The 27,310-nt window shown below is 43.1% G+C and overlaps 1 protein-coding gene across 2 annotated transcripts in view; it reads left to right on the top strand.

Moving 5' to 3' along the window:
- The first annotated feature begins 453 nt into the window (after positions 1–453).
- grin2bb (glutamate receptor, ionotropic, N-methyl D-aspartate 2B, genome duplicate b) overlaps positions 454–27,310 on the top strand; it is a 102,512-nt gene continuing 75,655 nt past the window's right edge. Inside the window, exons 1-3 of one of the 2 annotated variants that reach the window (XM_034130512.1) lie at positions 454–504; positions 5,070–5,691; positions 24,806–25,495. In XM_034130512.1, coding sequence (XP_033986403.1) covers positions 5,683–5,691; positions 24,806–25,495 — 699 coding nt within the window. In that variant the 5' untranslated portion in view covers positions 454–504; positions 5,070–5,682. Of the gene's footprint in view, positions 505–620; positions 936–5,069; positions 5,692–24,805; positions 25,496–27,310 lie in introns of those variants that run through there. The other variant, XM_034130513.1, reaches the window with a different exon arrangement.

Here is a 27,310-nt window from a genome sequence, read left to right as displayed (position 1 = left end):
TGCAAAAAAAAAAAATGACAATTGTTGCAACAGCCCTTCTTCACTGTAGCATCTATTCACAACCCTATAGAGAAACCCACCTCCATCTCTCTCCCACTCGCTCCCTGTCTCTCTCTCTCCCTCTCTCTGGCAGGGGGAGGAGAGCGAGTCAGTGCGGTGAGAGTTGTGCTCTGCGCTCGGAGCCAGAGGTGTGTTTCCGCTCCGCTCTCTATATCTCTGGGCAGCAGGTCCCACCGTGCAGCCGTCCTGAGTGGCATGTCTAACAGCTGTGTTGGCAAAGGGTCACAGCTCATCTGAAGGGGAAGGTGGCACCTTGCTTTGAGGAGAACAGAAGATAAAAGAAGACCAGTTGCAGAGAGAAAGAGAGAGAGAGAGAGAGAGGGGGGATATAACTGACAACCCCCCCCCTCGCCTCACTTAACATTGCAAAAACGGAAGGCTTTGGAGTATTCAATTTTTTCTTTCGTTTTATATTTTTCGTATTCCTCATCGCGGTGCTGGGAGGTGCTTCATCTTTTCATATAGTCTCTCTCTCCGTCATTTGCCTCCTCATTTACTTCTCCATCTACCTAGTGTATAATTTTCTATATTTATGATTGGGAGAAAAGAGGAAGGAGAGAGGAGTTTTATTTTATTTTTTGTCCTTTCTTTCCTCCTCTCCACTCCTCCCTCCCTTTCACCAAACCATATCATACCTGTCAGTCCCTCCTTGCCATTTAATTTCTAGCTGCTGCCATCAGTTCATTTTTTCCTCATCCTACGCCTCTTTCTGTCTCTAAAGTCTGATGTTATATGAACTTGGATGAATTTTCTTCAAAGACAACTACAAATCTCCTCATGAATGACTCTTTTTTCCCCTTTTCCTTCTCTTTTGGTCCCTCCACACCCATTTTCTTTGCATCACACTCTTGCGGGATTCTTAAATGTTACTCTAGGTAGGTTAACTATCGTTTAGTGTCTGTCCATCTGTCTGTCTGTGTGTATTTGTGTGTGCTTTACGTATACATAAAACACACATTAACACACACATGCACTCGCACACTAAACTATGCCTAAAACAACAGTGTTCAGTGAGTCGATATCGGTCTGGTCTCGCAGCGTTTTCACACCCTCCTCATCTGTTCTTCTCATCATGGCAAAGTGCGCCCATTTTTAATTGTTGTCTTTGAGAAGTCTTTTTCTATGTGTCCACACGTCACGTCCTCTTTCCCATTTAATAAAGATATCAAGTTTGGCAACCTGTTGTGAATTAACATGGAAAGAAGATTTAAATGTAGTCCTTAGGGAGGATGAGATACATTTCTCGGCACTAAAGCTTCCCTTCAAATTATTTAAGGTTAAATTGGGAATATTTGTCCTAAAATAAATGATAATCTCTACATGTTATGTATTAAGCTGCATTCAGAGTCACTATGGCTGTATCCCATTTCATGCCTGATTTGTGCTTATTTTCATTCTGCCTGTCCATCAGCAGCCATTAGTTCTCATACAACCAACACACACAATCCTAAATCCTTAAATACGCTCATCAAAATAATTTTCAGAATTTAATCCTTGTGCTTCTGCATGTTTTTTTTAATTTTCCCTTCGCTCGTTTCGATAGATTTTCCTTGAAGAACTGGCCTTTTTTTCATCCCTGAAGCTCTCCGCACTCCACTTGTCTTCATTCTCCTTATTTCGTCAGGCAAGAGAGAGACCGGTTGGCATTAGTTGGGTGTTGAACAGTGGATTAAGTGGGCGATGCCTTGCGGTGGATTTAAGATGTAATAGGTTGTGCAGGTTGTAAAATAGAGACAGACTGATAGACAGATAGTAATAGATAAAACCTAATATCCCATTTCATCACAACCTCTCTCTTTTCCTCTGTCACATTTCCCTTCTTTCTTTACGTTGTGTTTAAAGCTTCGTCTCTCACTGCCACACCTTTTTGCCAAGAGCTGTTTTAAAGCATTACTACTGCTAGACTAAAAGTGTTTAGCCTATGGACATCTACTTGTGCACTCAACCTTCAGGTGAAACATTAGGCCCACACAAAGCCACGTTAGTCTCCCTTTCCCCCCTTTCTTATGGACTGATAAAGGGGCTAAAAAACACCACTTTCTTGATTGTTCTGAGAGTGGGATGTCGTCATGAAGGAATATGAAGGACCACTCGTTTTGCTCTGTCTTTGCTTTTGTGTCTCAACTCTGCTCCTCTTTAAAACATCTCCACTACAGTCTATAAATTATGTGTTACAGAAAAGAGTTAATTAGGTGAGTAGTGAATTCATATAGCACTCACTTCTTCTTGGCAACTGAGTGTATGCACATGCATGAACAGTGAATGCACTGAATGCGTGTGCAGCAAGTGTGCATGTGTTTGTGTGCGTGCACTCGAGTGTCGGCATGATCCCGATGGAAAGCTTTTCTGCATGAACTTTAATCAGCAGGTTCTCTGTGAAGAGTATCTTTATATTTTCCTCCTCATCGCTTGTGCTGCTAAACCTTTCTTCACCCTGCTGTGACTAATTGGTTGTTTATCAGACCATGCTTTTGATCTTTATCCATTTTCTATAAACGTACTGTGATATCTAAGAATGTCACGCATGATCACTTCTCTCAATGGTGATTTTGAGATTTCTCCCTCTATGAAGATTTATATTTTATGGCAAAAACCAGCTATAAATACTTGTAGTTAATTTGGTTAGATCACTCTCCATCAGTTTACATCAGTTGCCTCACTCAATGAGTCCAGTGCAGGTGCATGCATTTACATGCATTAATGTAAGCCCTCTTCCTCTCCTTTTTGTAATGCATCTTAGTTGGTCGAGATTTGGAAACCAATGCTTTGTTGATGCCCTCCTCTTCTTCCTCCTCCTCCTCCTCCACTCCTCCATTGCATTTCTTCTTGTTTCCTGCTCCATGGATCTGCAGCAGATCTCTTGAAATGACTAGATCTCTGCAAATGAATCACATAACATGTAAAGTGACTCATGCACCAGCTTCACTGTATCACATTCTTCAGCATGACCTTAATGAGTGCACTGTACTCTATAGAGGACACACTAGGCCGTATTTCTCAGAGTGCATCATATCATTAATAGGTGATCCAAAGTTGGGGTAGCTTTTCCCCAACCAGATGTCTTATTATGTTAATTAACTAGCTTATCAACTTAATAGCCTATTAATGGCATAATTATCATGATGATGATTAGACAAAATGAGAACACACTGTTATTTGTTTACTCAATCAACTCAATCTTCGTTCCCCAAACCAAAGCACAAATCCAGCCTGTATAGTATCTTTTACCCACACTAAAATATTAGTACATTTGTTGATTCCTGCCAGCCAGAAGCCTAACAACACAAAATACCCATAAGATATAAAGCTGTCACTTAGTATTACAAATATACAAAGTTAAAAACATAACAAGTGTCTTACGGCAGCTTCTTCTTAAATATTCTCCATTAAGGGAGCGAACGAGCGGGCTCCTTCCCTAAAAGTTTCTAGTTAATGCAGCGTCTTTGGGCCCAAACACTATAAATGATTAAGATATCTTTTAAAAAGAGTGGCGTGATGTTGCCTCGCTGAGAGCACACAGTAGTTTAAAATATAAAAGCTTAAAAGGGCATGCTCACCTCTTGGGTTTCAGGCTAATGAAGGATTTATGTTCAAAAGAGGAGTCATTCAAGCTGTTAAGATTGGGAAAATCTGGAGATACGGAGCACATCAGAACCTTCCATAAAGAAAATGAAACGTACTGAAAAGAGAAATAGGAGGTCTATTAGTTTAATATGATAAAACATTTATATTGACACACATTTTGATGATTTAAGAAGTAGAACAGACACACACAGTAGAACCTTAGCCTTAGTAAAAATGTCTTTCTGACATAACTCGCATCATATCCCGTTATTCAACATTTTGAAAGGCTGTTGATTCATTACCTAGCTGGGGAACTAAACAAACAAACAAACAAACAAACAAACAAACAAACCTCATTCAGTTGTTTTCCTTCAGAGGATTATTTGAGGAAATACTGTATTATTCTTAGTCAAGCCATCAGTGTCATTTTAATACTACTGTGAGAGTCGGAGATGATTGACTTTGAAGGAGTCAGAGAGAAAGATGGATTTTTGTAAATAAAAATTGTAATATAATATAATATAATTCATTACACTGCCAGACAGGATTACAATTCTACACTTGCAGATAACCTCTGACAAATTTCCTAAGGCTAAAATGTGTATACCTACATATCCGACTTCCTCAAAATACACAGATAAACACTCACACACATTTTCTGATACACAAAATATTTGTGTGATTATATACATGTGAACATTTTTTCTTAAGTTAAAGTCTTAAAGGAAGAAGCATTTGACATAACAAAACATTACTGTGGCTCCAACCAAAAATAAGCTTTCATTGATTAATCTATTAATCTTCATCTATAAATCATTGAAAAATGACAGTGTCACAATATCACTTAAAGTCGGGTCTAAAATAAGTACAGATGAGGAATAAATATATCACAGTGTATGTGATTTGATATTGTAATATTGAAAAAATACATTTATAGTGCTACAGTAAATCCCCCCGAATGTGAAACGTTAAATAACCAGACGAGAATGACCTTATTGGGCTTAACGTAACAAATCGGGATACCTTATCAGGTTGATGCAACAATCATGTGAAAAGCTAATTCAGCCAATAACACAGCAGCACTTCTTCTTGCATTGCAACAAGTGGTCCAACACAACAAGATATTCAAGTAGAGACATCTTGATATGAACAATATGGCCACAGTCTTAAAACGAGTCTTTCAGTTAAACAAGAATATAAAGAAGAAAGTGCTCCGATCATCACCTAAGCAGAAAATAGCACAGTGATATTACTAGGCAACAACGCTCCACACATTGAGATTGCAGTGAAAGGGGGCATGTAGACACAGCAGCTTGACTGAGCTAAGCCTTGACCTCGGAGGCAATAGACTTGTACCCACAGTGGCATTCACCAACAACACATCCATCCCCGGCCCCTCGCCGCTATCTGACTCTGTCCTTCTCTTCTTCCTCCCCCCCCGACAGACTGAGGAAGAGGAAAACTGATCATCAACATGACTGGCTAAAGCAAAGCGAAGGCAAGAAAGCCTAAGAAGAAGAAGTAAGGGAGGGAAGAAGAAGAAGAAGAGGAGTACGTACACACCCACTGCTGCTCATCTTCTCATCTCCACGGCAACTGTGTTCACACACTTGCAGACTTCTGGGAGGAGACCTTGGCGAGCTGCATCACGAGCGTCGGAGGAAGAGAGTTGGATGGAAAGAGACGAATGAAACAGCGTCCCTTCATCAGCCAACATATTTAGTTCACACGCACGCTGACATTTTGAGTTGGCAGTCAACTTTATATGTAACATCATCAAGTAATTAAGCGTCCTTTGTACATATTACTCCACTTTAAAAACAGTCACCCCTGCCTCCTCCAGACACAGATAACTCCCCAACATCCCACCCTCACCCAACCTAAAGAGCGCTCACCCCTCGCCCCTCACCCCTCGTCCTGCAGGACCCCACCTCAGGCAGCTCTGCGTGACTTCATCTGTCTACCATCCCTTCATCCGAGGCTATGAGAGGAGGAGTCGAATCCCAGATCACTCCATCATGCCAGTTCTGAAGAGCAGAGAGGAGATCCGGGCTGGCAATGTTCAAGGTAGGCCGACTTTTCCACACATTGGGTTGTGTTTGTGTGTCTGTGAACTTAACTTTCCCCCACAAAAACTCCAGTGGCTGTTTTTATCTGCCGAGTCGATTTTCAGTTCAACTTTTGCTCCAAACTTCTTGGTCCTAACTCATGGCTATTCTTTTTATTATTGATTCATCTGTTAGGGCTGTCCCCAAACAATCTTTTGGGCTCCTGAGCTTCGGTAGTAATCTGCAGCTAATATTCACTGCCACACACAGCTGAGGTCTTCGGCATTTTGTCTTCCCTTTAATGGCCAAGGTGAACCGAAGCGTGGCGTTCACTGCTGTGATTGAGAGGGGCGTCAGGCGCCCAAGATTAGATGGTATATATTTTTTCTAATTTTAACACTGCAATTTAAGCATAACTATAGTGCAGGAATGGACAAAGTGTGTTTTTTGATAGCCTAGTAAAAAGAAAAAAACATCAAACAAATCGAATCCCTAAATCAAATACCCACCCAACAAACTATCCGATTACACTAATATTCAAGTCCAGTAAATATTGGAAAAATTGATGCGAGAGTAGCTCAGAGTCCAAGGTGACATCTTCAGTTTGCAGTCAGTGAATTGGCAGTATTTCTGCTTGATAATCCATTATCAAAATTGGCTTATATTATTCTGATAATTAACTACAGCCAAATAACTAATCGCAATTTATGTCTAGTCCTAAATCTATCCCAGAATCTGAAATTTACAAAATATACAACAGTTGCAACCATTTCTTTTTTCCCCGTTTGGTCCGTTAAATCGCCCGATGTTTAACCGCTGAAAAAGTCCTCGCTCGTGGACATGAAAAAATTTAGAGCAGTTGAAACGCATCTGCAGATTTTCCATGTTGAATATTGGATCATGCAAGATTTTGTGAAGACACATCTGGTGCTTCTTGGGATAATAGCTTTGAGGATCTGCCCTTTGGTTTGCTTGGCAAATAAGGTAGACACTGGGCTTTATGCTTCATACATATATATATATATACTGTATAGAAAAAGCAGTTCACTACGGGTTCATTAAGCTGTACACTGCTCTGACAGTGATTTTCCCTTTACAACCAAATATTCTAGAAATTGTCTGTCAAACTAAATATATATAGAAATTGTAATCGTTCTTTATTTTTCGAAGGTCATCGTTCCACTTTTGGACAACTTGCAAACATCGTTATGTTAACATTTACTTGTTAAAGCTCATGAGTAATTTCTTGATTTTGAGCTAGACCATCAAAGGACAGGAAATCATGAAGTGCACGAACAGTGCTGAAGAAAACAAATTGTCTTTTTTCACACATTTTCAAAAGTCACACATTTTTCTTGTGGCGCTTTGTGAGGGAGCACAGTGTTGAGATAAAGGATAACTAGGCCTGCTTCAATAAGCCTTCAAAATGTCATGTTGTGCTGCTTCACAAGGGGAAGCAGGTCTGGACAATAGTTACAATATAAAGCAGGAGAGAGAAGATGGAGCCTCTTTTACTGCAGAGCCTGTGCTCCTTTCAGCCGGAGTTGACTCAATTTAGACTGATAAAAGCCCCTTTGAAAAATTGAAAGGGTGTGTAAAGATAATTAAAAGACTTGTCTAAGAGGCAGTGCGACAAAAAGAGGAGAGAGGGTGAAATCAGCTCAGAAAGAGAGTCCACATGCGACAACGTGCACAAAATGAGCTTTTAGACCAGACACTTTTGCAACAGAAAATGCTCAAATCCCACGTTCTGTCACAGTGTCCGGCTGCTGCCAATGGAGCAGCGCCAGGATTTGTCTCTTGGTGGCATCGTGGATTAGATTCTTGGCTGGATTGTTTTTTTTGCTTTGGGTGAGACTAGATGCTCACAAATCTCAACCAAGCTTTTCCACACTCGCATTCACCGTCTCTGATCTGATGTAACTATCTTATTATGATGCGCCTCTTTGTTGAAGCGTGACTTAGAGGAGATGTGTGACAGCTGGTGATGTCCCTACTTCACAACACAACAGCAACACTGAGCAGAACTACTGCATTACTCCTCACTCACATATGCTGCACACACACTGCACTCTGCCGAATTCCTCACCACAATATTTCTAAACTTCAGCCTACGCTCGACAGTTGGGTGTTGGCTGACGCTGCAGGCTTGAAATGGCTGCATGTGAACTGTGTTTATAGAGCAGATTTTCCATCTAAAAAAAAAAATAAGAGGGGAGAAAACACGAGTGCACAAGGGGTTAAGGCGTGGCAGACAGAAAAAGAGACAGACGAGCAGAGATCCAGGCGCAGTCGGTAAATCCAGAGGGAGCTTCACTGACAGTGGATGAAGGAGGCAGCTTTGTAGACAGATGTAGCTCTGAGTGCGTAAGCAACAAGGCCCAGGAGGGGCGTGTGTTCGCAGCGTCGTGATGCTGCATGTTTTGGGGAGAGTGTGGGTTGGGTAGAGGGGATTACTGAATCCGAGGGAGCGCGGTTCCCCCCCGTTTTGATCTGGCGGACCGCGAACACGGTGAAGTGCTGTGATAGATGGGCGTCGATGTGTGGGCACCGAAATTCTCAGACAGCCGGCTGGCTCAGTTTTGGTTGCAAGCCTCGTGTGAGCAGCTTTACAAATGTTGATTGAGTCGTTGAAGGATTACAGGTGCTGAGCAGCCTGGTGTTTATTGTTTACTCAGAGACACAGAGAGATAGACAGAGAGAGAAGAGCAAAGTAGTTACACAACGCTTCAGAAAAGACTCTCAAAAACGATGCATGCAAAACACTCTTGAAAAAAAATGAGGATATAATATTAACACAGTTGCTAGGTGTTGCCTATGAACCTAATGTAGCCCTGCTGAAAGCTGTTATACATGCCTCTCTGGATGCACAACGTCTTTTATAGTAAATACAATTTGAGAAATCCATATACTTTTAATTTCTCTGTTTTTAACCTGTGTATTTGACTTGAGTTAGATAAACTAATTAGCTACATTTTCTTGCATTAGCGGGCAACAATAGCCTAGAATATTATTATTATTATTTTATTATTATTATTTTATTTAAATATGATACTTTTGTTTGTTTTGTTTCTGTTCTGATTTTATGTAAAGCGTCTTAGGAAATGTAGGAAAAACGCTATACAAATCCCATGTATTATTATTATTATTATTATTATTATTATTATTATTATTATTATTATTATTATTATTATTATTCTAGCTGATGCTTGTATGTCAAAAAACTGCCTTTCAGTTACCTTAAAGGTGGGGTAGGTAAGTTTGAGAAACCGGCTCGAGATACACTTTTTGTTATATTCCATGGAATGCTCTTAACATCCCGATAGCAATAAATATCTTAAGTGCTTTGACAAAAAATACATAAAAACATTTCATCTGTGGAAGCCGTAGTACTGTAAAAAGCACGACCAATCATTTTAGCCGGCCCGGCTAAAATAACTGGATGGCCTACCTGCCTGTCAGCCTTCCATCTGTGCACAAACTTATCTCGTGCCCTCATTGGTCATGTACGTGTTCGTGTGTGTTGGAGGAGGGGCTCTGTAAGGAAGTGGCAGATTTTTTCCGGTTGTGTATTTTCTAATTCTAGCGCACTCGAGCCGGTTTCTCAAACTTACCTACCCCACCTTTAAGTATCTTTCACCATGACACTTGGATATGCTGCCTGCAGGGGCTGAAAACCCTCCGATTGAAAACCCTCCGATTGTCAGTGCCCATTCAAACAGTGGGTCACATGCATGCCCCCTGCTTGAGTACAAATCATGATCCCCTCATATTGTACCAAGTAAAATGTCAAGTATGAATAGATTGTTACAGTTTTACTGTTAATTTCCCCCACGCTTAAATAGTAGGAAATACAAAAATCCACACAAACAGTAAACCGAGTATAAACGCCATCCCGTTTCTGTTGGAGACAAACTCAAGATGCCTTTGCTACCTCTCCTCTTCTATACCTAGTCATGTGTGACTGTGAGAGAAGGAGGAAAAGGAGCTAAGAATAGAGAACAGGGGGCCCAACGCTGTGATGCCGCCTCTACCCACGATGCTCAGCTCCTCTGTGTGCTTTTCTGTTACTGAAGTCGGCAGGCAGCCAACCAGTTTTCGTAGATTTCTGTTTGTGCAGGCTCTGTTTAACCTGAACAGAATACAAACTGTAGCTAAAGTGGTTTGTATTCCTCCTTGATGCAGAACTGGAGCTACAGATCTGTCTTCACCCTGTATATGTTCCCTAATAACATGATCACAATGTCTGCGCTGGCTTTTGCAGATATTCAATCAGACTGTCACTTTTTCATGGCATGCCAAAGGGAGGCCTTTTGAAGCTCTTCCACTGACAGACTCAGTGGAAGATTATTTAATTTTTTACATACGATACTTCAGACGGTTTGAAGAGAGCGATAGAACAAAAGACAAGATCAACTGGCTGAGGGAAGGGTGGAGGTGCGGAGATGAGCGGGGCTGATGGAGGGTTTGATAGCCCAACGAGATTAAGTAATACTTGAGGATTCTGTCCTCAAAAGGCGGACAGGAAATAGACATAAGGACTCACAGAAAATCATGTCATGCAGATGGCTTGCTGAGTGATAATTATGTTTTCGAAGAGGGAGAGGGAAATTATGAAAGATAGAAGAACACTATTTAATTAAATCAGAGGAAGAAATAGGTCCGTGTGATGATTGTTAGTTTATTTTAATGAGAGAATCTTGACAAGTTGGTAAGTAATTTGTCTTAAAACAGCCAAATACACATAATAACAACTGTAAGGACAACATTTCATTTAGAGATACAGATTTTTAATTGTGGAATCTGATTTGTTTGAAGTTTGATCTGCAGACTCAGTCGTATTTACTAAGAAATATAATTGACAGCAAACACACACAAACATATTTCTTAGTTTTCTTTCATGGAAGTCCATATTTTATTGTACATTCTAAACAAATCCTTGAACATGAACTATTTTACATTTTCTGTGCATTAACTTCCAGAACCTTCTGGTTGTCAAACCCTTGTTTTTAATATTTTTCTTTCACAGCTTATTTTGGACTTGTTATATATTGAAAGCTTAATTTTTTCTTATCTCATACACAATCTGTCCGCAACACAATGTGTGTGTGTCTGTACTGTGGCAATCTATAAACCACGTTTAGCAGGTGTGAACATTTGACTGACAGAAAAATCTGATGGCACACTCTGACCAGTGGACCTAGTTTTATTTCCGTCTTTCAAAGTAAACCACAAAACAACTATACATTTTAAATGTAATTGTGCCTTGTTGGTATTTTCCAACCATTTGCAGGTGGAAGTTCTTTGACGTCTCTAGCGGCTTTGTTTGTTAAACTGTGTCAAAGGATCTGTCACCATTTGACCTTCAGTGAGGGAAACGTGTCAATTAACTGGCTTTGACTTGAGACTTGTGAGTGGGTCTGGAGGGCAGACCTCCCCCAAGGTGAGGAGAAAATTGCCGCTCCGCATGTACAGACTTGAACATGAAGGAACAACGTCAGCGCGGTGGGGGAGAGCGGCAGTTGTCAGGGATTTTTTTTCCTTTTCCTAACGAAGCAGAGGAACAAGTTATCAGCGAGACGGAGGTAAAGGCTGAAAGGTAGAGCAAAGCTCTCAGGGGGGTTAATTGGGGGGTGAGGAAAGAGAAACAGAGGACATATAACCATGTGCCTGGACACTTAGGCCTAAGTGGAGGGGAGTGTATGGGCTTATATTGCTGAGATTTATGTGTCCAGTATCATGAGAGATTGGATCTTGGATTAAATGTTCGAGGTTCGGGCTGAAAGGAAAGTAAGATCAGAAAAATATACTAATTTATTCGTTCAATTTGAAGATGTGACATTGGAATTAAGGAAAGTATTTTATGACTTTCAGATAGAGGTGGACCTTCTTTCACTGGTAGAATGGTAATCATTCTGACTTGTTTTAAAACAAGGGTTATTATTATTTGAAGGCTATATCACCCACCCAATTTAAGACAAGACTACATTCTCTGCCATTAAGAATATAACCACCAGATGACTGGATAAAACTAAAAGAAAACAAAAGTTGACCCCCTATCGTGTTCGACCTCTAACAGTTCATCAGGTTATCAGCCACAAATATTAGTGTATTTTTTATGAATCTGAGAGCTCTTTTAGATAAAGCAGTTCATAGAGTATCAGTAGATCCACTTGTGTTTAAATTAAAAAGATTGAATTTAATCTTGTGAGGTTGGGACGACAATGACTAAGACTGTCAGTGATTTCAGATAATACACTGACTTGAAGAAGAGTGGAGAACCAGCAGCTGATGTTGATTCAGTCCAGACTAACAACTCTTGGGGAGCTCAATTTAATGTACTGTATTTTATTGAGTTTGGTTTATAGACATGACTGTTAAATGACCAACAGCATATTTTTTGTAAATTAAACAAGTAATAAATAAAGTACTCTGATTGTAGATTGATATTAAATATATATTTTGAGTCCTCAAACAAAGTATGAAGGAAATAAAAGAGATGGTGTCCATGCCAAAGTATTGAGTTAGCATTAGTCACATGCTCGAGGTCAATAGCACAGAGCACATTTTCTATTTCTGTTCAAAGACGTCAAGCTGTGCACAAAATGGGTTGGTAAAGTGGAATATTATTAGAAAGGTGTGGTAATTATTAATAATTAAAGCTCAGCCAGTCACATTACTTGTCACACTTTTAAACAGCCATGTAGATTATAATGGAGCTGCGTATGCACGCCTCACCCAAAGGAGAGGGAAAACCAGGTTCTTTGAATAGTAAAATAACATAAAAAAAGAATACAGCACCAGTTTTACTTTCTTTTGTTTTTAAGCCTATTTCTTACATTAACATACATCTTTCATTTTCAAGGTTGTTTACCATCAAGTCCGTTTCAAGTAAATACTCTCTCTATAGATAATTATGTTACATGATAACATGAAAACAAAATGATCAGAAAAAGGTCAGACTTTGTTCACCCATGAAAACAGGACTTTAAATCAGTGCAGATTTGTTCTTGTTTTGTGACCAGCAGACAGAAGGGTTTTCACGCCATAGAATCAATTAATTAGATAAAATAAATAATGATGCTTGTTAAAACAAAATGACACGGCCTGGCACAGAGGGCTTGCTTGCAGGCGTTGCTCTACAGGTGCTGGCGGAAGTAGAAGGAGGCCTTGTGGGTATTGGGCCGATGGGAGGCCCCAGGTAATTAAGAGGAATTATTAAACAGACAAAATGGATTGTTGGTCTTTCATTAAAACTACTCTCAGGAGTCCTAGGCGCCATAGGTGTGCTTTGAAAAACCTCGAGAGCTTTAGCTGTTAAACGCTCAGATTTTGCCACCAGTTAAGCAGCAAATCGGCTTCAAATTAGGATAGACAACTCCACTGTCATGTCCCAGCTTCTCAGACCGACCAGTGGAAGAAACCTGAGAAAATACATTATCAGCTGAGGCTGAAAACAGCGTGTCACCGTCTCTTAATAGCCTGCTCTGCTCTGGATAAAGAGGTGAAACATATTGTATCAGAGGGCGATATGTAATACCTATTGAAAGGAAACAGCCTGCAGTCCTGTGGCGTTGACTCATGTGACAGATTGTACATGAAACATACTGTAGGTCTACATGCCCTGTGTGATGGTGGTGGGCCGGTTTGTAAAGATCCCTGTTATATCCCACACAGGCTCCGCCCTCTACTGGACTCTATGGGTACTACCTCTCAACTATACTATGCGAGCATTCATCAACTGAAATATCTATAACCGTAGCCGGCCCCCTGGGGCGGGCCTACCTGAATGCGCGTGCAAGCCCACCGTACAGTATATAAGGCGGCCTCGCCTCCTGGCTGTCATCCTTTTCTCTTCAGCGAGCAAGGAAACAACTGAGCTAAGAGCGAGAAAAGACAGAAAGTTGAAAGAAAAGTCATGGACTCACCGAGCAACGACCCTGCCCTTCGTGCCCGGGCTTAATTGTGGGTGCCGATCTCCACCGGTGGTAAGACGGAGAGAGAGGCGCCGGTATAGAGCCCCCGTGGCTCCCGTTGCTCCCTTTGCCTCCACGGTTCGTCCCGGAGAACCGGCTCAATACCGGCACTCGCGGGGACGGGCTGACCGACCCTGACAGGCTCCCGCTCCGGCTCCGCCTCAGCAAAGGGCTTCTGGGTGGGAAGAAGCGTCCCGGCGGAGAGAGTCACTTTCTCCACCCAGGACGCAAGGGCGAATCCCGCCTCCTCCCTGTATGATGCATCTGTTGTGACACGTTCCAATAAAAATGATTGCATGTATCCCAGTCTAAGTGTCATTTCTCTCCACAAATCCACACTTCCACATAATGTTAACCGTACAGATTCCCCACTCGCTGCCCCAGTTGTAACTCCAGTAAAGGAAGCAGCTAGTGGGCATGCGCATGTGAGAGTGATAAACCGCGCTATGCGGGTACAGGGGCATTATGGCCGGCGTGTTAAGGCCCTGACACACCAGGCCGAAATCGGCCGTTTTCGTTAGTCGGACGACGAAGCGTACCCTGTCGCCCAAACTCAATTTGGTGTGTCCCGCACCGTCGGCCGTGACACGCCTTATTTGGCCTTTCATGGCCGACGCACGGCCGATTCAACATGTTGAATCGGCCGTGCGTCGGCCACAGGCAGTCGGACAAAGAAATCACTCTGATTGGCTGTTCAGCTAGCGAAGCAGTGCATGAGAAGCGAAACGGTTGCTTGAGAATGTCTTCCACAAGCAACACTCCAATGGCTGATAGCTCCAGTACCGCACGAAACATGTTTTCGATGGACGAGAGTGAAAATGGAACGCACACGCTATTTGTTGTTTGGTTATATCACGTAGTCTGTTCTTCTTCTCTGTCTTCCGGTTGTTGCCTCTTTTGAATGACGAATACACACTACCGCCGCCTGCTGGTAAGGAGAGTTATTGCCACTCACGCATGCGCAGTTCGTACGTGCTCGGCTGAAGTCTTTGCGGTGTGTTCCAGTGCGACACATGGCCAAGACGCAGGAGAACACGGCGACGCAACAGTCGGCGTCGGCGAGTTCTCTGGTGACTGCTTGGTGTGTCAGGGCCTTTAGGGTTAGGAGACACACAACGCCGAGTGTAAAAACTCAATGCTCTCCCACGAGACCGCGCCGCGGTGCGTTCAAGGGCCTCAGTCAAAAATCTGCCCTTTCGGTGTCGACCCTCCATGGGCAGAACTTCCCTTCACGGGGAGTTTTGCGGCAGAACGGGTCACCAGGGAGTACCACAGCTTTATAGCTGGGGCCTCGCAGCTGATTGCACATCCCCTAACGCAGTGTTATGGGGAATGGGAGCGCAGCTGTGTATTAACGGAGTGGATGGACAGGACACTGAGACTGGGTTATTCACTCCAGTTTTGCAGCATCCTTCCTTCGTTCACAGGCATAAAAGAGGCAAATCTATCATCCTCTCGGCAGGGATTCAGGCCCTGCTGCAAAAACAGGCAGTGTCTGTTGTGCGCTCTCAAGACAGAGAGGAAGGGCACTATTCCCTGTACTTCCTGGTTCCCAAGAAGACAGGAGAATTCAGGCCCATTCTGGATCTTCACAGCCTGAATCTCCACATTGCACGCAGAAAATGTCATATGTTAACTGTAAAACAGTTGCTGGGACTGGTGCAGCCAGGCGATTGGTTCACAACCATCGACCTGAAGGACGCTTACTTTCATGTCAAAATTGCTCCAAAGCACAGAAAGTATTTGCGTTTTGCCTTCCAGGGTGTAGCCTACGAGTACATAGGCTTGGGGGTGGACGCGTTTGCACACGAGCCATGGCCAAGAAAGCTTCTCTACGCCTTTCCACCGGTACGCCTCATTCTCCCCCTCCTGGAGAGGGTGAGACGAGAGCGTCTGTCAGTCATCCTAGTGGCCCCAGATCGCCGCTCAGCGCCGTGGTTCGCAGAGGTGACACAGATGATGGTGAGCCAGCCCTGGGCGATTCCTCAGTTCTGGGGGGCGATGTCTCAGGAGGCAGGTGCAAACCTCTCCAGGCTTGGCTCCTGAGAGGGACAGGCTGAGACAGGGGGGACTGTCTGACAAGGTTATTCAGACTATCCAGGCAGCAAGAGCAGGATCCACCACAGCCTGTTACAGGCCAAAGTGGTTGGCATTCCAGCGATGGTGTGAAGAGGGAGTCCAGAGCCCCTATCGTGTACGTTGGGCTCTATTCTGTCCTACTTGCAGTTACTGGTGGACAGGGGGCTTGCTCATTCCACAATTAAAGTGTATGCAGCAGCCATCTCGTCCTGCCATGAGGGATTTGGCGGCAGGTCAGCCTACAGTCAGCCGCTTATGTTGCAGTTTTTGCAGGGGGTCAGGAGGCAGCGCCCAGTAGTGCGTGGGTCAGCAGGTATCTGACCGCCCCCCTGGACATAGTGCACTTATGTTTTCCCATGCTCCTTAGGGACCCGGGAAACGTGGTGCGCAGGAAGCCCCATACAGGGCTGGAAGACTCTCCTCACTGTTTTCCAGGCACACTATTCACGAGGTAAGCGTGTCTGAGTGTGCCCTACCAGCCAGGTAAACTGCGGCCCCCACTTCTCCACGGTCACAACCGGGGGAGAGGGGGTTGTGGTGCAGGGGCTGGTAACCAAAAGCCGGTCAGGGGCAGTGTGGTGACTCGATATTGTTGGACGACAGGGCGTTTAGGCATCAGGGCTCCACCCACTGTACCCATAGAGTCCAGTAGAGGGCGGAGCCTGTGTGAGATATAACGGTGGGTTATGTATTGTAACCCTAGTTATATAAGCACAGGCGGAGCCCTCTACTCGGGGCCCTGTCTGTCCTATGCTGCTCGCTGAAGAGAAGTGTAGGATGACAGCCAGGAGGCGAGGCCTCCTTATATACGGTGGGCTTGCGCGCGCATTCAGGTAGGCCCGCCCCAGGGGGCCGGCTACGGTTATAGATATTTCAGTTGATGAATGCTCGCATAGTATGGTTGAGAGGTAGTACCCATAGAGTCCAGTAGAGGGCTCCGCCTGTGCTTATATAACTAGGGTTACAATACGTAACCCACCGTTTTGCTGCATCGAGGGACATGTCATTTCGCTGCTAAATTATGTCCAAAGCAGGAGACATAACCTCGGTGGAATAAATGACTTCAATGAGGTAATGAAGACCTCGGGGGATAGATGTATCTGACTCAATCCTGCATTTTTTTTCTCTCCTCTGCCTCTGAGTGTGCTTCGTTGTGTGTAATGTGCTGGTGTGGTCATGTGTTGGTGTGAGATGTGTGAGTGAGTGTGTGTGCTCTCGGTCTCGGTCAGTTTTCTTGCCTCTGATGAAGAGACCGTATAATTATATCTAGAGAGCGGATGCCACCTCAATAACACAGCAGAGATCCATAGTGTGTCTCATTATAAGTGCAATAAGCAGATAGAGGATTCTTGACCAGACTAGAGTGCACTTAATAAAACACCCAAGACGCTCTTCAATAAACAGGATTTTTTTCTGACATTCTGGCGCTTCTCCACGACAGCAGTGAGGTGACAGCAGGTTATTCAATAGAGAAATAAACTATCATGAAACACACTGCGCCTTATATGTTATATTCCCCTGACTATATGTTTCTCTTGCCTACACTGCTCTGCTGCTAATGCTACAACAGCATCTCCATCTTTCTCTCTCAGCCTCTCTCATCCCACCCTGTTACAAAAAAACAAACACCCTTTAGTGTCCAAAAGAATCAGCACAATCCCATGAAAAGCACAACACAAAAAACTATTAATAACAGACCGTACATCCACACTGTTGCAGTGCGTGACGCAAACTTAATTACCAGTTTATTTCTGGTCAATCTTTAAATAACGGTCCTGCTGACGTTAAAACTCACAAGGCCACCTTTTGTGTTAATCCAAATCTGAAAATAGTCCCCAACAAAAGCTCTTTGTATTACTGTTCCCATCGGTTTTTGGACGTTTTTTTTCAAATAAAGCTACAAACTTACGAGCCATTTTAAAAGATTCTGCTCCACAATAGGAACACATTTCTTTAGACCCGAGAGCCTGGAACAAGGGGCTAAAGTTGGAAATATTTGAGGAACGCACTAAATTCTTGTGCAGATTGACACAAGCCCTGCATGAAAAAAGACTATTCCTTAATTTTTAAGTGGACGGTTCAGTGACACAACTGAATGCAACACATGAGTCCAGCAAGAAAACACTTGTCAAGTATTTCCGTTCTGCACAATTCAATAAACAGAAACTGCAGAAAAAAAGTGATCTTTTGTTTTAGAGAGAGGCATATCACACCAAAGAAATGTATTTAACTGTCATTGTGACTATTTCAAGCTTCAGAGGTCAGCTAACATTCACCTCACAGTGACGGTTGACTTTGTGAAAGCGTATTGAATAATTACAGAGGATGTAAATAGAACTTGTGTTGACTTCCACCATGACTGCAAGGGAGTGATTATACCTGCATGAGGTCTTATTACCTGACTGAACACAACTTCACACAGCTCTGACTGACACATCACCAAAAACGTCACTAGTCTTAATAATGAAATAAAATAATGTTTTGCCCAAACCCAGAAGATTATTTTCTTCTGGGAAATAAAAAAACGGTAAAAGAGAAAACATATTTGTTATGCTCTCTTTCATTGTGATTTAATGTTGGTACGGATGTCACCTGCATCACAATTAAAATACACTGAAATGTGTAAGACAGCTGATGTGCTGATGTGTTGTTTATGTTACTTTAGATAAGGTGTGTTGATTTTAAAACGGCCCTTCTGCTGTACAGATGTTTATTATATACACCACACAACACTTCACACTTCAATATTATTCTAAATCACATGCAAATAATGCAGATGAAGTCCTTATTTTGATCCTTGTTTTCTCTTTAAAAAAAAGCATTTGTGATAGAAAGCATGTTGGATGGCAGTCAAACCTGGCTCTAGTTAGTAAAATAAAGTAGGGTTGAATTATTGATGATATTGGAGTTGTAAGAGTAAACAGAAATGTCAAACATCGTCTCCTGCTGTGGCATCCCTCCAGGGGATATCTAGACCTTTAAACGCAGTGAAAACACTGAAATCTTAAAGATCTTTTCTTTCTTACGGCTGTCAGGCCACATTGTACGCGATATATTGACGCTACAGTCGTATAAAAATGCCTTTCATAATGTGTTAAAGCACACTGTTTAGTATGAGTTGTGTTTATTTGTAAATCACGTCTGATGTAGTGTTTGCTTTAGTGGAGATGACAAAAGTAGCACTCTTACCTGTAACTGACCACCCACTGAATGTAAATGGGCTCCTTAATAGATATGCCTGTCAGCTTATGTTACCCACAATGCCTCTCAAATGCTATACAGCGCAGCCCACCACATCAAGTCTCCAGGGATATAGTAGAGCCTGATAATGATGGCCAACGTGTGTTTTAAATAGCGTGGCAGATTCTCTGCAGTATAAACCCTACAGTCTGTAATCCCAGGCAATATACAAAAAAACATCTGACCGTTAACGTCCACACATCTTCATTACTGTGGGGGTTGAGTCGTTCCCGGCACACGGTTCACTGCTTGATTGATCACGGGGAATCTTTATTGGCAGATTGGAAGTCCACGAGTGTGAGCGCGTGCCGTCGAGAGTCTCAAGCAGCTCTGGTTATTCTAGCGGTGGCTTCTGCCATTTGACAGACTTCTGTGATCAATGCTCTTTGTAAATGTTAAGTGTGATATGACTGATGCATCAGTCTTATTGGGATGATCAGGCTCAACCCAGTTCTTTTGTGAACTTTCGATTTTTCATGGGGTCATGATTCGATTCAAATTTGATTCTTGATTCACCACATAGGGCTGCTGATTTTAGGATCTACTCCAGTTTAGGGATTTCATATCACAGTAACATAAGTCCATACCAATAGCAGTGAAAAAGCTTGATACCAAATTCAATACCACATAAAAAAGAAAATCAAAACGATGAATCCCATTTTCCTTACACATTTGTTATTAATGTTTCAATACTCTCTTCACTATGTAGTCATTAAGGTCATAATTCCTTCTGTAATATCATTTTTTTCTTTCTGTGAAAAACGATCTTTCAGAAAACTGTATTAATTTTGCACAAAATCTAAACTCCACAAGCTTACATGCCCACGCTGCTAACAGCTGACTCTACTCTCGTGCAGATCTGTTCACATTGAGCATTATCAGGGACAAAATGAAGGCAGAGACTAGTTCTTATATCTGTACAAGTTATATCAACTGATTGCAATCATGTAAACACACACAAGCAGCTAAGACAAATACATGTATTCATGCCAAAAGGTTTAATGAATTGGTAGGATTAGGCTAGCCAATACAAATAATACACTGTAGGCGAAAATGACACTGTTAAACTGGTCATGTTGTGTCAAGCCTTATTGACTTTTTAACAAATCAATAATGCTTGACACAACATTACATTGGTGTGTTGGATAACTCTCCTTCAGTAGCAATGTGTTATTTTGTAGAAAATTAATTATCTTAGAAATAGAGAAGATTCAGAAGATACAAATCCTGATTCTAACATGGGTTTATTTGTTCTACAACCCAGAGCCTGCTGTGTGTGTGTGTGTGTGTGTGTGTGTGTGTGTGTGTGTGTGTGTGTGTGTGTGTGTGTGTGTGTGTGTGTGTGTGTGTGTGTGTGTGTGTGTGTGTGTGTGTGTGTGTGTGTGTGTGTGTATTCTCATGTTGGATGAAACAGAAGCCATATACAGTTTGCATGAGGAGGGCTCAGATGTCTGACCGAACAGAGCTTGACCTGCAGAGCCATTTGCTCTCTGCCCATGCTTGAGAGTCTTCATGGAGCACCGGGTTGAGGGTTAGTCATGTCGGCAGTAAATTACCGGGTACAAACAAAGCACACATGTGGGTGTTTTGTGTAGCCGTTCAGCGCCACTTATCCATGTTTTCTCTGCGCCGCACATGTTATTGTAATTGCTGTGTGAGTGCTGTAATGGGCACAAAAGAGCAAATACATTTGCATGTCAACTTTGTTCCGTTGACACTGTATTAGACGGTTTTGTTGAGTCCTATAATGCCATGAGAATATGATTCACTCTTGACACCCTCCATTACAATGTTGTTAATGGGGGAGAGATGTTGTATGATGCTCTGATAGCCGCTCCTGCTTCGCTGCATGCTTCCTGCATCGTGTTATTTCTGTTTATCTGCCTGTAGCTCTTTTGGAGATTCATTTTTAATGTGAGGTACACTAAAAGCTGGCGCAGTGGATCACCTCTATCTGCAGGAGCGCATTAACTTATGTGTGTACGTGGGTGTGCATGCGCGCGTTTATGCGAAGGCACCGTGTTATTTATTTAATGTTACGTGCATTTTATTTTAGTCGCTGAGAGTCAGTGCAATAATTATGTGCTAGAGCTGATAGAAGTAAACTGTGTTTTATTCGGAGAGGGCACGCACCGCATGAAGTACGCTGCATGAATTAGTGCGAGTTGTGTGTATCTTCCTGTCCATCAGGGTGTTATGTGGAGGCATATTTGAATTGTTACTATGGAAACGAGCACTGCCGTTATACAGGAACACATATCCGAACGGCTCTCGCTGCTCCCCCGTTCACTGTCACACTTCTTGCATTATTTTTAAAGATTTTTGCTCTTCCAGTTTCCCTCCAGTGTCTCTTCTCAGTGGATTCAGCAGCCTTTTTTCTCTCAACACACTGGATTGAGATCATTTCCCTTTTCCTTGCTTCCCATTTAGATTTCTTTAACCTCCTCCCCACCCTTGACTCTTCTTTTATCATCTTGTGCTAATCATGTCCTCTTTTCATCTTTTTTTCTTCAGCTGTGTTGCCCTCCCTCCCTCCCTCCCTCCCCCCTTCCTTTGGGTTTCTTATTGCTGTTCCTTCCTCCACCTCCATCTCTTTTGTGTATGTCTCTATTTATTCTCTCCCTCGCCCCACTCTTCTCTCTCCTCTTCTCTTCTCTCTGCTGCCTTCCTCCCACTCGTTTCCTCCTCCTCCTCCTCTCTCTCTCTCTCTCCCTCCTTCTCTCTTTCTGTCTTTTGGCTCGACTGTAGCGCCTCCATGGAAAATTCAGCTTGTTTACAATTAGCATATGCACCTGCAATTAGGTCTGACAAACCTCTGGTAATGAGGCCTTTTTAGACAAACACTTTTTAATGTAGATATCATGTTTCCTCCGCTTCTGATTTCCAATATTGCTTTCACAGATGACTCCTTGCTTTCTGACACTGTTTTCCAACTCCTGTCAGGTTTCAGTTCTTCTTACCACTTCCCTTTTTCTGCTAGGTTTCCGTTGGACTTTTGTTTTTGGTGCTGACCGCTGTTGCTCAACACACAGGGTGCTAGATAAATAAATGACTAGCAAAGGTGTTGTGTGAGCGAGGAAGAAGATTTTTACTCTACCCTTCATTTATCCCTCACCTAAAGCGCTCCTCCATGCTTAATTTATAATATGAGCATGAACATACACTTAATAAGATTCCAGGTCTTGTTATCTATGCAGAAAATATGCCCAAATTTGTCCTGCTGATAAACTTACACACACACACACACACACACACACACACACACACACACACACACACACACACACACACACACACACACACACACACACACACACACACACACACACACACACACACATACACACACAAGAAAGTGAGAAACCACAATTTTCACATCATGCTATGACTAATTGTTTCCCCTGCCTGTCACCTCCCTCTGCTTCTACGCTTCCCTCCGCCTCTCTCTTTCTTTTCCTCCATCATTTCTCCTCTGTACTCCACTGCTCTTTGTACGGCTGCTAATAGAGGAGCAGTAAATAATAGCAATAATAGTAAATAATAGGTATGCTGTTGACTTCAGAGTGCAGTGAAGGAATCTCAGAGGGATGGTGGGAGCCACCGAAACAAAACAGGTTTGGAGGGGAGATGGAGGAAAGCAATGAAAGTAGTGTGGGAGGGTAGAGGGGGAGAGACAAAAAGAAGAGAAGGAGAGGGAGTGAGAGGGGACTCAGTGTGTAATGGTCACTTAGCCTGGCAGCTAGTCCATGAAGCCATGAGGCTGTCAATCTGTCAAAATGTACCCAGTGTTGTCCTGACTCTCTCAAAACACACACACACACACACACACACACACACACACACACACACACACACACACACACACACACACACACACACACACACACACACACACACACACACACACACACACACTCTCTCTCCTTTGCGCTGTGTCTTTGATGTGTGCCACAGGGTTCCTCAAAGCCAGTCTCAGCACAGTGTAATGGATGTGGCATTGTCACTTGATGCTCTCTCAGTGTGCGGTGGTTTGATTCCCTGCGATGTGGTTCACTTGGTGTGGCTATCCATGAAGACAAGTTAACCCAACGCTGCCACCAGATGTAGCGCTGCCACACCAATAAAAAGAGCAGATGAGGTGGTTTTTACACCGGAAAACTTTAGAAAAGGGATGTTGAAGAACCAGTTTGATGAGCGAGAGTAGTGGAGAAAAAGTAATACAAAATTCTACAAACAAACACGCTTGTGTCATTTATGCACCTCAATCAATAATAATAAATAAGAAAATACTGAACTGAAATTAATAATGAAGCAGAAAGAGAATGGTATGCTCTATTTATTTTTGTTGTGATGGAGTTTTCCACATTTTAGATGAAATTGATGACTTGCTGTATTACATTACATTTCATTTAGCTGACGCTTTTATCCAAAGCGACTTACAATAAGTGCATTCGACCAAGAAGATACAAACTTGAAGAAAACAGAATAATATAAGTACATTAGGTTTCATAGAGCCAAACCATTTCAAGTGATACTCAACAGGCTTTAGATAAGCCGGTCCTTTGTTAGTATATAAGTGCTTTGTTAGTATATAAGTGCTTTGTTAGTATATGAGTGCTTAGTTAGTATATAAGTGCTTAGTTAGTATCTTTTCTTTCATTTTATTGGTCGAAGTGGAGTCGAAAGAGATGAGTTTTCAGTCTGCGTCGGAAGATGTGCACGCTTTCTGCTGTCCTGATGTCAATGGGGAGCTCATTCCACCATTTTGGAGCCAGGATAGCAAACCGACGTGTTTTTGCTGATGGGAACTTGGGTCCCCCTCGCAGTGAGGGTGCAGCGAGCCGTTTGGCTGATGCAGAGCGGAGTGCACTTGCTGGGGTGTACAGTTTAACCATGTCCTGGATGTAGGAAGGGCCAGCACCATTCACAGCATGGTACGCAAGTACCAGTGTCTTGAAGTGGATTCTAGCACTTACTGGAAGCCAGTGAAGGGAGCGGAGGAGCGGTGTGGTGTGGGAGAATTTAGGAAGGTTGAAGACCAGACGAGCTGCTGCATTCTGGATGAGCTGCAGAGGTCGGATGGCACATTCAGGTAGACCAGCCAGGTGGGAGTTGCAGTAGTCTAGGCGTGAGATGACGAGAGCCTGGGCCAGAACCTGCGTCACTTTCTGGGTCAGGAGGGGACGTATCCTCCTGATGTTGTAAAGAGTGTATCTTCAGCAGCAGGTTGTTGCAGCGATGTTTGCAGTGAAGGAAGTTTGTTATCTAGGGTCACACCCAGATTCCTTGCAGTCTGAGCTGGGGAAACAATAGAGGGGCCGATGTTGATTGTTAGATCAAGAGTGGGATAATCTTTTCCCGGAAGAAAAAGCAGTTCAGTCTTGTCAAGGTTGAGCTTGAGGTGGTGAGCAGACATCCACCGAGAGATGTCAGCTAGACAAGCAGAGATGCGTGCGACAACCTGGGTTTCTGAACGGGGAAAAGACAGAATGAATTGAGTGTTGTCAGCGTATGGTACTGTATGGTTATAAAGTACCAGCTGCATCTTCCATGAGTGTACAGGATCAAGCTCTACTTTTCCAATTATTTACCATAGCAGCGAGCTAGAAAGCTTTTTCAAGTCATTAAAACATTGTCCTGTGTTTTATCATGATCCTTTATTTTCTGATCCCGTAAAGTCTGTTTAGATGTTTTTACTTATCAATTAAATTCCATTCAAAGGAGCTTTATTGGCATGAACCTATCAAAAACATAGCATTGCCAAAGCCTGCTGTACAAGGTGTTACAAACAACAACTAAACATCATCTCTCTGTCTCTCTCCCTCTCTCTCCTTCCAGGGACGGCATTTACACTCCTTCACAATGCTTGTCAGCCTCCACCCTTCTCCCTCCCGTCTTCAGGACAAGCACTTTGTCTCCCCCCCTTCCTCCACCCCCCCTCCTCCTCACCCAGACCAGTCCTCTCATCATCCTTATCCCCAGCCTCGGCTGACCCTGCCCTTCCTCTCCTGGTCCTTCTCTCTGCTCCTCTTCTCCATTCTTCTGCTGCCCGTCTGCGAGTCCCGCAGGGGTGGAGGTCCAGGTTCGGGGCCTGGAGGTGCCCAAGGGGGGGGAGGCGGCCAGAGGGGAGGCGGCACCCAGAGAGGGGTAGTCATCCCGCCTCAATACTCTCCAGCGATACCGGGTCTTCCCCCCATCAACCCCAAACTGATCAACTCTCTCAGCATAGCGGTCATCCTGGTGGGAAACTCTAGTGAAGTAACTCTGGGGGCGGGGCTTGAGAAAGAGGACTTCCTGCACATCCCTTACCCTCCCAAAGTGGAGGTGGTCACCATGAACGAGACCGACCCCAAGAGCATCATCAATCGGATCTGTGCTCAGATGACGAGGAACTCTCTGCAGGGCGTGGTGTTCGGTGACGACACGGACCAGGAGGCCATCGCTCAGATCCTCGACTTCATCTCGGCCCAGACACACATCCCCATCCTGGGCATCCGCGGGGGCTCCTCCATGGTCATGGCTGCCAAGGTAGGAAAACAAAAAACACTTAAATGTGATTGTGAAATGTTATGTTTGACCTAATATTTGGCCACGCTGCACAATTGATAACGCAGTGTAATGACATCTCTTTATTTTTGTTATTTCTACATCCAGCAATAATTGCAATATTGTTTCTGCGATGTGATTTTTACATCATATTATATTATTTTCACACCGTTTTAATCGAGACAGAGAAGCTTGTTTTATGGGTAACTCATTCATACAATGAATCATAACACTCATATTAAGGATATTTCTGGTTCATTAAAGTTGAGAGGCCAATTAAGAGAAAAAAGGAGAACTTTCTCTCTCTTTTTTAAGATTCATCAGCCTCCCACCACTCAGTGCTGCTTGTCATTCTAACCCAGGCTCTCTGCTGATTGATTTGGTGTTAATTAATCTGGGAGCCTGACGTCATATCGGAGCTCCTGACAGCGAGTCGACTTAACTCCAAAAGGAGTCGCAGCGGGAAACAAAAGAGTACATAACTAGTCAAAAAGCATCTCTGTGTGATCGGGATTCAAGATATTTGAAACCAGGCCGCACAAGGAGAATCTAGGATCCAGAAATGGAACAATAGCTTTGAAACGTATCCTTTCAATAATGTTGCGTTAATAGGCTTAGCAATGTTTAAGTCCCCCACAGAAGAAAGACAGAAGAATGACACAATCCATACAACGCTGAGGTTGTTTTTTTATTAGCTGTCTTTGTGAAAATGGGACATATCATGGAGATGCTCTATAGTTTGGTTTGAGTTATGTCTTCAGAAACACATTGTATGTTTAATTTTCAAGACATTTAGTTTAGTTCGATTGACATTCTTTCCTTTTTGAAGTACTTAGGTAAATTCGTTCTTATTAATTCATGAACGTGATGATCTTTATCCAGAGCTTTCAGTACAGAATTTGTTTAAACTTCATGTGGCTGAACACTTAAAAAGATTAGTATGTCTTTATTTTATTTTTTTAAAGCGAATCTTGACTAGAGATCTTTTGTCAAACATTTATTTCAGCAGATAGAGACTGGTGAAGAGTCAAACTGAGATATTTAACAGTGGAAACGCATTAAAGAACTACAGCTATCTTATCTAAAAGTTAAATGACAGCAAATCAAGAAAGAGTAGTCATTTAGTTTCATAAAAAACGTTACTTAAAGGAGAGGTGTCATGCTTTTCCGGTTATTACCCGTCCCCTTGTGTGTTATGAAGGTTTTTATGCATGTAAACGGTGTGCAGAGTCAAAACCCTCAAAGTACACCCTATAGCGAGTAAAACTCTAACACAGAAAATACCTCCCCAAAACGCCTCGTTGGAGATACATCATTGTCCATTTGATTCTTCCGGGTACGGCATGATGTCAACCCGTACCCGGAACGAAATGGACCAATCCGTGGAGCCGTTACGTTAAGCCCCCGCTGATTGGTCCAAATTGACCAATCCACAGACTTCCTCACACACACATCTGTGTGCAGGGAGCAGGCAGCTCAACTGATGTCTCCTCCCTGGCTGCAGGCTGATAACAGACAGTTGGGATCGCGGCGAAATTCTCTCTGCAGACCCATTCTCACAGCGTTTATCAACCTTTTTCTTACTCAATATCAAGCCACACTTATTGTTTTTACTTCGGCTGTGACTTTGTGTGTGCTCAGGATGAGTTTGGCTGTGTTTCGCTATGTATCTAAACAAGGAAACAACACCTCCACGGAGCTCAGCGCGATTCACAACGTCCCGACCAATCAGAGCACACTGTGCTCACAGGGAGGGTGGGGGCTGGAGCTATTGGAGCTACAACGAGCCGTTAAAGG

Source organism: Trematomus bernacchii, unplaced genomic scaffold (assembly GCF_902827165.1).
Source record: "Trematomus bernacchii unplaced genomic scaffold, fTreBer1.1, whole genome shotgun sequence".
Taxonomy (NCBI): Eukaryota; Metazoa; Chordata; class Actinopteri; order Perciformes; family Nototheniidae; genus Trematomus; species Trematomus bernacchii.
Note: the sequence above shows the minus strand (reverse complement) of the source record. Positions and strands in the feature narration are given on the sequence as shown.